Source organism: Phyllostomus hastatus, unplaced genomic scaffold (assembly GCF_019186645.2).
Source record: "Phyllostomus hastatus isolate PE091 unplaced genomic scaffold, TTU_PhHast_1.1 phas_scaffold_317, whole genome shotgun sequence".
NCBI lineage: Eukaryota > Metazoa > Chordata > Mammalia > Chiroptera > Phyllostomidae > Phyllostomus > Phyllostomus hastatus.
Window position 1 is genome coordinate 21936755 of NW_025334023.1, and position 14846 is coordinate 21951600.

The window sequence follows — 14846 nt, forward strand, 5'->3', positions numbered from 1 at the left end:
TCTAATTCAAATAGCATGATACATCTGTAAGCTAATATTTTTTCATGTTTTAAAAATTTATTGTTTCTATTATAATTTCCTTTTTTAATTGTTATAAGCTATTATTTTAAATTAAGGAATAAACAATGTAAAACCTTTTACATCTGGGGAACTAAAGGGATTTAGCTAAATATTGACTAGTCTGTGTGTTATGGTTTCCAACAGACAAGTGCTGTTTCTATATGAAAATAATCTAATGCTTTTCTTCCTATAATAAATCAACTTACAATATCATGTTCATTTCAGAAAGCATTCAAATTGACTTTTTATATTCTAAAAGTTGTGCATCTCTTGTTGAAATGTTCCTGACAATGTGTCAAAATACATTGTCTGTCAATTTTAGAATTATTTTACATTGTCAATTTTACATAATGAAAATTATCAAAATGAGGTAGTCAACAGATTATCCTTTACTAAAGTGATGCTATGATATTTCTCAAATTAACCAGTAAGTTAAAACATGTAATCTGCACATATTGTAGCCTAATTAAAAAGAACTGTAGCTTATAAAATGGGATTAGAAAATACCTTTAATTAATTGGGGCTTGGATATGCAGATTTAGAGGTTTACAGAGACTAAATAAGAAAATACTTTTAAAATATAAATAGCTAGATAATTATAGGTTATGAAGTTGTTAAAAGGAGTACTGTGTCATGTTTTATTAATCCAAACTTAAACTGTCTGATGAACTGGATGCACTAGGGAAGACACTATTCTTATACCATTGTAAGGACAAAGAATTCAATTACACACATAAAAGATACTTTAAAAATATCTGTACTAAATCTTCCTACAGAACACCCAATTCCCTGAGATCCATCTAAATAAATAACTCTATTAGCATCTTCTGCAGAATTCAGATACACTAAGTAGCAGACAAATACATTGTAATCTCACAATACCTGCAGTGCACCCACTAGAAAATGTATGATTCTTTGGAAGGTACAGAAAAATTATATTCAAAGAACCACCCACCTTTTCCTTTTGTTCCACATCTACTTTGGAAACAGGTTTTGGGAAGTTTAATAAAGATAGAATGTATGAAATAATTGCCTTTAGATGGTAGCAAAACTAAATGTTTTTTAGGTTTGAATAAATATATGCTAGTTCATTTTATCCACAACAAATTCCATGATGTTAAATTAAGGAAACTTAACAAGACAGCCTGAATCTTTAAGAATTGCATTTCCTGCATGTCATTTTCTTTGTTCAATCTGCCTGGGTAGGTACAGCGGTGAGGAAAAGACTACTGTGTCCCAGCTTACCTTAAACTAATCCTGCCACTTAATATAATAATAGCAACTATAAACTACTAGATAGATTAGGCTTTAATATTAAGAAAGTCACTTTTATCATTGGGAAATAGTCATATAGTACTTTATTATTCCCAAGGGTTTTAGAATCAAATTACATTTTGTCACTCCAATAAGATGACCAAATGGGAAAATTGATACTGCATTTATAGATAAGTGATCATTTAGAAAACACATTACAACTCAGCAAAAAAACGAATGTTCACAATTTGCTAGCCCCTTAATCACCAGGTTTCAGGCCTTAAGGGCTCACAGTTCGCAGTGATACTGTGAATGGCAGACAAAAGTGAGGAAGGGGGCTAGCAGGGGAGTGAGGGGAAGAACCCCAAAGCAACTGATGCACTAATCCCAGATGACTGTTGCCCAAACTGAGCAGAATAAGAGGGATGTAAAGGCTCTTATACTTAGATGTGATCATTCCTCATCTCATAAGAAATTAACCACTGAAAATCCTGGCAAATCCACTAAAACACACACGTGCGTGCACACACACACACACACACACACACACACAAAGCTAGAATAAACAAGTTTGGCAAGTTTGTGGGATATAAAATCAATATACAAAAATCAATAGTATTTCTATACACTTGCAATGAGCAACCTGAAAATGCAATTTAGAAACAATTCCATTTACAACAGCTTCAAAATGAATAAAATGCTTCGGAATAAATTCTTTAAAAAAGAAGTACAAAATTTGTAATTTGTAAAGTACAAAACACTGCTGAAAGAAATTAAAGAAGGTTTAATCAAAGGAAACTATTTCATATTCATGGAGTGGAAGACAATTTTGTTAAGACTGCTATACCACTGGATGCAATGAAGTCCTATCAGAAGCCCAGGTGACTTCTTCATAATAATTGACAAGCTGATTCTAAAATTCATGTGGAATAGCAATGCACCTAAATCAGTCAAAACAATCTTGAAAAAGATGAACAAAGTAGTTAGACTCACACATCTTGACTTCAGAACTTAATACAATGCAGTGGTAATCAACAGTGAAACTAGTTCAGTGACAGTCCTATAAAACAATGAGAGAGAATTGAAATAGTCTAGAAATAAAGCCACATTATCTAGGGTCAACTTATTTTCAATGAGGGTACCAAGACAATAAGATGGATAATTAAAAGCCTTGCCATTTTTAAAAAATATTATTTATTTATTTATTCTTAGAGACAGGGGAAGGGAAAGAAAAAGAGAGGTAGGAAACATCAAGTGTGTTTACTTTTCACACGCCCCCTACTGGGGACCTGGCCTGTAACCCAGGCATGCACCCAGATTGGAAATCGGAACTGGTAACCCTTTGGTTTGCAGGCCTGCACTCAATCCACTGAACGACACCAGCCAGGGCAACAGTCTTTTCAACTAATGATTCTTGAACTACTGGAAGGCACATGGAAAAGAATGAAGCTGGAGCCCCTACTCCAACACCATAGAAAAAAAGAAACTAGAAACAGCTGAGATTGTATGACATGTGAATTGCCACCCCCAAAAGACTGTCCTAAATAAAATAAAAATAAATGCTTCCCACACACAGAGCACTGGAGTGCACTAGAAGAAGTCAAGTCTTATGTAGGCTTTCACATTTGGCCGCTGAACCCCTACAAAGTGTGGCAACAGAGGGCAAAGGCAAGGCGGCTCTTCTCACAAGTGTCAGGCCTGTGAGTTAACCCTGTAGTCTTTGCTGCTCCTGGCTTGGAGGAAACTTAAGAGATAAATATCTTTAGAGGATGGCCTCAAAATTACTATGAAGTACTTTAAGTCTAACACACAGATGTTCAGAGGAGTTACTGAGTGGAAATGAGTGTGTATCAAAACCCAACCAAATAAGTGAGAAACCTGAAATGAAAAGAGGGCCAAGGACAGAAAGAGGCTGTCAGTGGTGACCTGGGCTGACAACGGTCAAACAGGACGATCAAAGAAGGATGAAAGAACAAATGAATGAACAGACAGATATGTACATCAATTCAATTAATCTAAAAAGTCAAAACTTTTTGAAGTTGTAGCAATATCATATTGCCTCAGCAGTGAAGAATCATTGGAGTTCCTGAAGGCATATTTCTAAGTGTTCAAAGGGATGAAATTCAGGTTAAGTGGCTGGACATACACTTCTGTGGCAAAGGAACAGAAGCAATGAACAATAATAAAGTCAGCTTATCTTTTTAGCTCAACAGGAATGAAGAAGGTAATGTAGCCAGCAGGGTAATTACAGTTCAGCAGAAGCTACATTTAGACCAAGCTGTTTCATGATTGATTTCTAAAATGAAGTTCAAGGGGGATGAGTCAGCCAAACAAAGAGAATGTCTTTTTCTTACTTTTCCAGTATTTTATTAACTATCTAACAATTACTGCAAATTTCAGGTTTTTAAATAACAGTACCGAGGCTAATACAGATTTTATTGTAAGGTATATGACCTGAAGAGAGATTTTTTTCTTCATTTTTATAGAATGATTGCACTTAAGGCTTTTAGCAGGATACAAACTTAAACATTAGCCCTACTCAACATTTTAAACAATGACCTGTCTTATTTGCTCACTTTGATGTACCTTAAATTAAATTTTCTATAGCAGAGCTTACCAATCATATTGAAAAAGAACACAAAAGTTTTATCTTTCAAGACCTACAGGTCAAATACTATTTGATAGACTTTTTTTTTAAATTTAGCAAGTAGTTGTTATTCAGTCTCAATATTATTTAACCATTTTTAGAGAGCCCAAAAAGTATTTTATAGTATTCTTCATAATATGCTAAGCTAAAGAGCTTATTATAACATAGTAAGCAAATTAAGTGAAATTTTCTTCAGAAAATGATTTAAAATTAAACCTAGCAGACTAAGGAATGACTATCAAAAGCAGTATATTTCAGTTTCTATATAATGGTTTAATTTTTATATGAATTTTAAACATAATACAAAAAGACCAAAATAAAGGCTATAAAGAATACTCCATGAAAATGCTCTTACAGAACTTACATGTGTATTTTAAATATGTTAGAAATTAAAATTGTTTTTGAAAGGTTACGTCTGGCTTTGAAGCCACACTAATAAATGCATTCTACGTTACCTAGGGATAATGGTCCACAGGAGACCTCACACAGCTAACACCTTACTGATACCAACGATGCAGCAAGCACTTACTCTGTTACCTGCATTGGTTCAGCCTCACCACAATCCTGGAAACTACGTACAATCTTTAACCCCCACTAACAAATAAAAACCTAAGGCACACAGAATTTGAAAAATGTTCCCAAACCGCACAGCTATGGGATTGGAGCCGGATTCCAGCTCACTCCCACTCAGCCAGTGCACTACTCTGTGTCTGCCTGGAGAGTGGCTGGCCACCTGAGGCCTGGAGAGACAACTTTAACAACAGGAAGACAAGAGGGAAGAGCAAATGAATGAATGGGCAGATTCCATGACCCTTACTAAAGCAAAGGTCAACCCCTTCTTTTTCTAATTAAAAACAATTAAAATAGCTTTACAGTACAATTTAAGAGGTCATCCATTTTATTTGGTCAGAGCAAATACTACAAAGGACTAGTTCTTGTAATTAAGCAGCCAATAAGGCAATAAATAACACTAAACAGTGACTTCAGATTTGGGCTCTAGAGTTTTGGCTTTCTCCCTCTTTAGGTTTGTGACCTCAGACAACTATACTTCTGTAACTTAACTTCTCTGTATGAAAGGATAACAACTACACAATAATAAGGTGTTGTGGGTTTATGTGAGATAAACATGAAGAGAACACACAGCACGTAGTATCTGCACACAAAACGTTAGTCCCAGCTGAATACGCTTGAAGGACAGAATGAACATATACACAAACTGTAGCTGAAGGAGCCATAAGTGAGTTCACTCACAAAAACATTCTTTTAGTTTTCTGAGCCACAAAACTTCATGTGCAATAATATACTTCTGATACACTAGGGCTCAACTCTCTCATGTAAGCTGTTTCCCATCCTTCTCCCATGATTCCTCAAAATTGTCATAAACTCCAGGCAACTCTGAGAAGTAGCAGGGTGGTACAATTAAGAAGTCAGGAGATGATGTTTCTCTTCCTCTCTGATCTTTTCCCCCAATAGAAACCTGAATTCATACATATTGTTGCAAGTCTGGCTGCATGAGGTCTAGTGCTGTTCAACAGAGACACAATGTGAAACCGCAAATGTTGGATTTTAAATTTTCTAGAGGCCACATTAAAAAAAAAATTAAGCCAAATGAAATTAACTTGGTATTTCATTCAATACAAGATATCCAAAATACTATTATTTTACCATGTGATCAGTATAAAAGAGGTACTAGTAAGATAACTTCTTTTTGTACTAAACTTGGCAATATAATAATATTTCACACTTATGGTGCATCTTAGCCTACACCGGCCTCATTTCTAATGCTCTATCCATATGTGGATAGTTGCTACCACAATGAATAGCACAGGTCTAGCGGTCACCAGATATCTACGATCACTTTTTATATAAAATGTTATAAACTGGAAGAAAAGATTGCCCTTAAAATTATGCAACTAATGGAGAGCTGAGTTTAGAAAGCTGATTTACTGTGTACTTTAAAAATATATAAATGTACCCTCCCCCCCATGTTTTTAGCTTCTTTCCCCAAGTTTTTCCTTGAAATAATAACACTGTAGAAATATTTATTTCTAATACCACCTAAATATTCTGTAAAAGTTTTATCGCAAGTGGCAGGATCTTGATGTAACTGAAACAATGTAAAATAATCTCAAATGCTTATCATGAAGAATGTTATTTAACTCGAATCACCAGGACTATTTTACACTTGTATTTCCTACTTGATATCTCACAATCTCTATGAGATAAGTCACATCCCTGGGGTGTTCTGCTTTACTTAAATCTGGGCTACACAGAATAGACTGCTAGCTTTCTGCAATGTGAAACAGTAATGCGACAGGAATTGGATTTCTGTAGGATAAAAATTGCAAAGATATTAAAGTATCCTCATGTGTTTTCATGGTTATAGCTCCTGGGAGCTTTGTTTTTGAAATTTTAAAAACTTTTTTTCCTCCAATTAATTTGTAAATGCATAACTTATAGAGCAAATGCTCATGTTTCATCGCTCCCATTTCTATTCTTCTCATCATTGAAATGTAAATTAAGTAAACCCCACAGAAGAGATTTTGCAGCCAGAAATAAAAAATGAGACTAAACTGACAGCACTATTTGGTTTGGCCAGACATACTAATAGGAAAAATATAGCAGCCAAGAAAATATTTTGGAAGAAAGACTAATTTAAACATCAATTTTGATTGTGGTGTCACGAGAAAGGCATGCATTACAGAAGATTTTTCAGACCATCTCAGTTTGAGATGCAGTAGAGAGAAGAAAGAAAACACATTTCAATTGAAGGACAGCTCCCACTTTCCATATGTATTATCACAGGAATTCATAAATTCTTACCATTCCTTCTGTCACCTGTGAGGAAACGATTTTACAGGCTTCTCCTTATATACCTAATGTTACATGACAGATTGATCCAGTTAACTGTTCCCAGGCAGGATGGGCCATGAAAAGAGGCTTAGATGGGAAAATGGGCTACCTGCATGCCCCTCAGAAGCAGGAGAGGTACTGCAGGTGTAAAAGAATTATTACAGGTGTAAAAGGATCATTCCCAATGTGAGGAAGAACAGAACAGTGAATGAGCACAGTGCCTGGAGAGACTAGGAACCAGAAAGGTAAAAGTATGAAGGAAAACTATCAGAATTAATGGCAATACTCTTAATAATTTAGAGTCATTTACTATCAAAAAGAGCTGAATTCCAGAAATTCCAAGAGGCAGGCTCTCAGGAGGAAGTTTGCCAGCAGGGAGAGAGGCTTCAAAACCCCAGGTAGGATCCAGAGGCAGAACTTAGTCCAAGAGAAAGGGAGCAGTAATTCTAAGTAGTACTGCTGTCTTCCTAGACTAGGGATTGCTAGGCTGACCAGCTATCCACGGACCCCAAATGAGCCTCAGAAGGCCGCCTAAAAACTGTTTAATCAGCTCCTCAAAGCATCTACTAAATAGAGGTTAGCAATTCATTCTAAGAGATTTAAGGACTTAGCTGTTTGGCAATCAGAACTTGAAGCTAAGGCTGCATTCCCAAATAAAAGGTAACAGTTAATTCCCTGAGCCTGCTTGTAACTTCCAGTTCCTTAAATCCCTCTAGCTGAGGGGCTGGTCTAGTAAGCTGGCCAGGTGCCTGGTTTATAGGAAGAAGTCAGGTAGCTCCAGCTGGAGGGAGAGGAGAGAAGCAGAGGTCTGGCGAACCAGGCGGGGACTGAAAACAGCCCAGCCTCTGCTCCGTCTCAGTTGCCCATCATCTTTAGGGAAACAGTGAAGGGTGTCTATCAAGAAATAAATTTGGTCAAATATATTTTAAAGCGAGGTTTTTCCTTCCCTTTTTCCCATCACTTCCACTAAAATAGGAAGAGGGTATTTTCTTAATATAAATAGATTTTTCTTTTACAAACTGACATATGAAGAAAATATGGCTTAAATTATATATTTGATTACCTGTATATTTTACTATCACCGTCTTCTCATGGGAACTGAGCATTATATATCCCAATGGAAGATTATCTTGACTATGGAACTTACCTCATCACAGCTGATGCCTCATGAATATGCCTACTTAGCCAATATTGGTAGCATATGAGGGTATTGGGAGGAAAATGCTAAGAAAATGAAGTAAGCTTATAAAGACCAGCCACCTGCTCTTTTCTGTAATGCAGTTTACATTGGGGAACCCATTACTTTTCACAGTGACTTAGGAAAATAAATGACTTCATTGGAAAGTCAGACAGGCCCCAGCCTTGCAAGGAAGTGGGGTGGAACAAAGGAGAAACTACAGCCTTGCGTTTTCACCCTTCACCTAAAGCTTGGGTACGTGGGTCATTTTAGTGCTGAGGTATGTTTGCTTAGGTATATGTAATGTACATCCTTTTATGTTTATTTTTTCAAACCAATAGGGTATTTTTTAAAAGTTTTAGGTTTACAGAGAAATTGAGCAGAAATTATATAGCCCCCCCCAACACAGTCTTCCCTGTTATTCACATCTTGCATTAGTGAGATAAATTTGTTACGAGTGATAGTCCAATGCTGATCCATCACTATTAAAATCCACAGTTTACGTTAGGATTCACGCTTTGTGTTGTAACATTCTATGGGCTCCCCTAAATGTATAATGACATTTATCCACTATTACAGTATCATATATAATAGTTTCATTGCCCTACATTTGTCCTGTGTTTCATCTATTTGCCCCTTCCCCACTAGTCCCTCCCTTTTTGTTTTTTTTTTAATTGTAATTTTCAACAGAAAAACACAGCCATTTTTTCCCCCACAGGATATATTGATCTCATTATTTTATAGGGAAATTAAAACTTACCGGTTCAACAAATTCAAACTTCTTCTTTTCTTGAACTTCTTGAATTTTAAAGACATATTCCAGTGATGCTTCATAGAAGTTTTGATGTTCTCGGTCAATCTGTGTATCTGCCTGAAGGGCACAGGAAGGCAAACCATGATACGGGAGCAATTACTGATGTTCCCTTGTTAGAGTGGGACTCAAATCCCGTTCCACTCTGAAATCTTGAATAAAAATTAAGTCCTGCTAAAAGTTTTTTTAAGAACTCTTTTTTATTTTTATTTTTTAAAATGTTTTATTTATTTATTTTTAGAGAGAGAGGGAAAGGGAGGGAGAAAGAGAGGGAGAAAAACATCAATGTGTGGTTTCCTCTCACATGGTTCCCACTGGGGACCTGGCCTGCAACCCAAGCATATGCCCTGACTGGGCAATCGAACCAGTGACCCTTTGGTTCACAGGTCTCACTCAATCCACTGAGCTACACCATCCAGGGCCAAAACTTTTAATATAGCAAGTATTATTATGTCCCTGGAATAAAGGGACTAGGAAAACACAGTCCTTGACTACAAGAGCTCATAGTATGTGGGGTAGGAGGAAAGAAAAAACGCAGAGTAAGCATACAACATTCAGCTCATTTAAGTGAAAATATTACAGAAGAGGTTTATAAATGCATTTGAAAATCTATGGGATCATAGAAAAAGAGACTTAAGTTCTGGGGGAAAATGATAGTGGTTTGAGTGGAATTTTAAGATGAACAATGGCAGTGACTAGTCAAAGCTAAAAAAAAGGGTCACCCTCATAAAAAAAGTAAAGAGGCATGAACAAGTTTGACAGTTTGTCAACAGCGTAAATAAGTGGAGAAAAGTAGTGAGAACTAAAATCAGCATCACATTGTAAAAGATCTTGAACACTGAATGGCAAATTTGGATTTTACCCGAAGAAGAATTACTTGACAATATTGAGCAGCAAGCCACATCATTAGGTAACCTCTTAAGAAGATAAGGTAGCAGAGCCAAAAATTTTCAATGGTTCTAACCTAGTGTTTCATGCTCCACCGATGCTGTGCTTATTTATTCTTCATGACTGCAGTAAGGTTCTATTGATCAAGTATGACACAAGTGTTATTGAAATAATTGCATTTTCTTTCTGATATTGTCTCTCTCCCCTCTTCTATGCCCTGTACCATTCTGAGATGCCCTCTTGTAACCTGACTTCGATTTAACAGAGAGGCATGATTTTACTTTTCTTGCCCAGTTACACACTCCTCACTGCCAGCTGAGATTACTAAAAGCAGATGAAAAAAAATGGGCTCTCCAGAATACTAAGTATCTGCCAACAACAATTTGGGAATAGAATATTGCTTTGAAGCCATTTTACTATGATAATTTCACAAGCAGAGGCCTTAAAAAAAGATAAAATTAGGTTTGCGGCTTGGACACCTAACTTCATATGAAACACCTTTAAAAATAATTATTTATGTTTACTATGCATTTATTCATAAAATTAAAAATAACTCAACATGATAAACAAGTCAATATGAGTTTTTTAAGTTGAAAATTCCAAGTTTCTGTACTAATATACAAAAAGAACATGTAAATCAGTAGGAAATGTGAACCAGAAGCTTCTCGGCTTCCAAAGATAATTTCTCAACATGAAAAGATATAAATATCCACAAAAAAAATTGTATTCTATACAGATCACATATTTTTTCTTACCACTGCTTAGGACAGCACACTGTTAACAGAAAGAATGGTAAGAAGGTATGGTTAGTGGTACGCGAACACATGTTTAACAACAGGCTCTCTCGGCGGGGACAGCCAGATTTGTAGTGGTTGCTGGTTTCTGTGGTATCAATATTCCCTAAAGAGCCAGTTCTGAACCACAGCCCAACACCAGTGAATGAGGGAGTTAGAAAGGATTGAGAAAATTGGCCTGCAGGCCAGAGCGCCAGAACACCACTGGGTATAAAGGACACAAGAATATTTTTAGTCTCGGAGATAACATTCTATTCCCCAAGTTATTTCTGAAGGTCTTCTTTACTATAAAACATAATGTCACTCACTATTGACTAGCACATGGGAACAAACCAGAATTCTGAGCCACCTTTATAACACACATGATTATTTCTGGTCAACAAAGCTGTGCAGAGAAGCACACAGCAGGTGTGAGTGCTACCCACTGACAGGCCTGCTTACAATGCTGGCCCGTGGTTGCATCTGGGAATGCTGGTTCTGGGAGAGTTCCCACCACTCTAATTGATAAGCATAGTTTACTGTGCCAAAACTATTTGTGCAAACAATATGGTTTATTTTGAATACCTGCTTTCCTCCTGGGAGTATGGAATGTGAGCACATGACAAGCAGAAGGTACCTATGTGACCAGCTCCCAGTAAAAACCATGGACACTTAGTCTATACTCAGTGTCTAATGGACAACATTTCACGTATTTTTCTGATGATTTATTCCCTGGGGGAATTAAGTGTGTCCGGTGTGTTTATACTGGAAAAGGACTCTTGGAAGCTGATGCCTGGTTTCCCCCAGGTTTCACCCTATGCATCCTTTGCTGATTTTTCTTTATATCTTTTCACTGTAATAAATCATAGCCATGCATCCTAGCGAATCAGCATGCACAATCCCATCTGTGGGGTTGTGGAGGCACAAAGAAGGATAAGAGAGAAATGACAGTTCTTCCCATTTGCAAGTTATAAATATTTCCCATCACCTTTAATCTAGATGAATCTGCTAAACCAAATCTGCTTTGGAAGGTCATCTATGCCTTGGTAAGAGATACTTCCAGTCTGACACGAGAGTCCTTTGGAAAGTACACTAGAGACAAACAGGCGAGCTGTATTGCTGCCTCATTGGCCCCTCCCCTACAGGCAGTGCAGCAAAGAGGGTTGCCCTGCCTGGGTGAGTACCTAAGGCCCCACCCCCTCACAACCTATCAGTTGCACCAAGACAAAGAAATATGTCCCAAATGAAAGAACACAGCAAAACCTCAGAAAGAGAACTAAGTGATGAGGAGATTGCCAACCTGTCTGATAGAGAATTTAAAGCCCTGGTAATCAAAATGCTCACAGAACTGATTGAGCTTGGTTGAAAAATGAAAGAACAAATAAAAGACACACAAAATGAAATAAAGCAAAATATTCAGGGAACCAACAGCGACAAGAAGGAAACCAGGATTCAAAGCAACAATTTGGAACAAAAGGAAGAAATAAACATCCACCTGGATCAGAACAAAGAAATAAGAACCCCCAAAAATGAAGAGGCTGAGGATTCTCTGGGATAACCTGAAATGTTCCAATATCCAAATTATAGGGCTTTCAGAAGGAGAAGAACAGCAGCAAGAAATTGAAAACTTATTTGAACAAATAATGAAGGAGAACTTCCCCAATCTGGCAAAGGAAATAGACTTCCAGGAAGTCCAGGAAGCCCAGGGAGTCCCAAAGAAGTTGGACCCAAGGAGGAACACACCAAGGTACATCGTCATTAAGTTACCCAAGATTAAAGACAAAGAGAAAATCCTAACAGCAGTAAGAGATAAGGAGACAGTTACCTACAAAGGAGTTCCCATAAGGCTATCAGCTGATTTCTCAAAAGAAACCTTACAGGCAAGAAGGGGCTGGAAAGAAGTGTTCCAAGTCATGAAAGGCAAGGAACTACATCCAAGATTACTCTATCCAAGCAAAGCTATGATTTAGAACGGAAGGGCAGATAAAGTGCTTCCCAGATAAGGTCAAGTTAAAGGAGTTCATCTCACTAAGCCCTTATTAAATGAAACATTAAAGGGACTTATCTAAGAAAAAGAAGATAAATATTAACAATAAAATGACAACAAACTCACAACTATCAACAAATGAACCTAAAAGAAAAGAAAAACAATGAAAATAAAAACTAAGCAAACAACCAGAACAGTAACAGAACCAGAGAAATGGACATCACACAGAGGGAGTTCAGTGAGGAGGGGGAAGGGAGGAATAGAGGGAAAAAGGTACCGGGAAGAAGAAGCATAATTAGTAGGCATAAAATAGAGGGGGAAAGCTTAAAAAATGATAGAGAAAACAGAGGACTCAAAGAACTTATATGTACAACCCATGGACATGAACTAAGGGGAGGGAATGCTGGAGGGTTGAGGGGGCAGGGTGGAGCGGAGATAAAGGGGAAAAATTGGGAAAACTGTAATACCATAATCAATAAAAAATACTTTTAAAAAGGTCATCTAGAATGTACAGTGTTTAAAGACTACAAGAGCTTAATTTATTTTCAGTACACAATTTTTTAAAAAGGCATTCTTTACTTGAGATGAAGCCTGTTAGTACTTAAGCTCATAGAGTGTGTTGTTCACTAACAGACAGTTGCTTATGTACCCACTAGCAACTGCTGCTCTGTATTGTGAACTGGGTAGAATAACCATGTAAAATAGCCATAAGTAAAATAACCATGTAATTTACTGTCTAAACTTTTCAAAATGAAACAGAGCGCCAGTGATAATTATGCTAGAACAACAGGTATAAACTGTTGTTTATATGGTAAAAGGGACTCTGTAAAGTCATCCTAATAAGAAACCAAGTTCATTATAGAAGAAAACTAGATAGTTCGGCAGAAACCCAAATTATTCCTCACCTACAATAAGCTATCTCAATTCAAAAGACAGAAAAAACCCTCAATCCCAGAGGAGAAAAAGATTTAAGCTGGACTGAAGAAGGGGAAGGTTTAGAGCAGGTGTAGATGCAAGGAGAAGAGTCTGAGGGAGGGAACAGAGTCCAGACAAGGTACGACTGGCAGATCAAAACGTTCTGTCTGAAACAGTCAGAGATAAGAGTGAAGGCAGCAAAGAAAGAATGGGTGTAAACTTCATTCTACAGACACTGCAAAGCTTGAGGAAGGTATTGACAAGAGCAAAGCAGAATTTCAAGAAGATTAACACGAGGGTGCTGCAGAATATACTGATTCAGTGGTGAGGCCGGGCGCACGTGAACATAAGGAGACCTCTTTGTTAGCAAGGTTGGAGATGTTTGGTATATCTCATCAAGAAAGAGAAGCTTAAGGATGTGAGAAACAAAGGGAAAAGTCAAAGGCAATTTTGATATGAAAAATACCAGTCTGAACATAATTAAAGAAATGAAAAGTAGGAGTAAATTGAGAAAACAGTGATGGGTGAGATTTCAGTGTGTCACTAAGGAGTGGTCAAGTCCAGGGCATAGAAACGTGGTCAGGCATGATGAAATCATGACCTGAGAGACACTTGGCAGGGCATTATAGGCAGTATGGGAATAGAAGAGATGTCGAGGACACAAACTTAAGGATAAGAAGAGAGGTATAAGAGTAGAAACTAAGGGATTTCCTTCTTTTAGGGATAAGAGGAACCTGTTCAAAGTATATTTAGCGACACGTGGAAACCCAAAATCTGGCTTTCTAAAAGGATTTTTCTCCTAATTATAAAACTATTACATATTCATTATTATAAGTTTATACATTACTCACTACCATAAAGAGATATATAAAGATAATAAGAATTTTCATTCCCATTGTTAATATTTTGATGTGTAAAACACAGTTACTTTAAACAAACCTGAATAACATTGTGTATACAATCTAGTTTAAATTTTGCTTTTTTCCACTTAAGCTAATGAATATTTCATGTCTTTAAATGATTTTCCCAATAAAATCTTTCATACCCATATCACATTTCATTTTTCATCATTTACCCCAATTATTCTTTTGTGCCATTTCAAGTGTTTCTAAATTTGTGCATTGCAAGAGTTGTCTTGCCTCAACAGATTTATACCATTTATTTTTATGCTCATTGCTAACCATTTTTCTTGGGTAAATTCCTGTTAATAGGAATAATTTCAATTATCTTGTACATTGAAAATTTGTTGAAAAATGTCATCAAATTCACCTCAAGAATGATTGAATGATTTTGTTCCTACCAGAGAAGCAAAGGGGTACTCCGTTTTCTATACTATCACTAATGGTGGGTATCTTTTAATAAATTAAACTAACATTCTGCTGCTATTACTAATTTACATTGTATTTTAAAACATGTGAAACTGAAACAGAATATTCACTATGGTTTATATTTCTTCTTTGATGAAATGCCATTTTATACTC

General features: G+C 36.6%; 1 protein-coding gene across 1 annotated transcript in view; it reads right to left on the minus strand.

The window, feature by feature from the left end:
• The window catches only part of ARHGAP42 (Rho GTPase activating protein 42), a 252753-nt gene that overhangs the window by 49539 nt on the left and 188368 nt on the right, over positions 1–14846 (minus strand). Inside the window, exon 6 of the mRNA XM_045817966.1 lies at positions 8752–8862. Coding sequence (XP_045673922.1) covers positions 8752–8862 — 111 coding nt within the window. The remainder of the gene's footprint in view (positions 1–8751; positions 8863–14846) is intronic.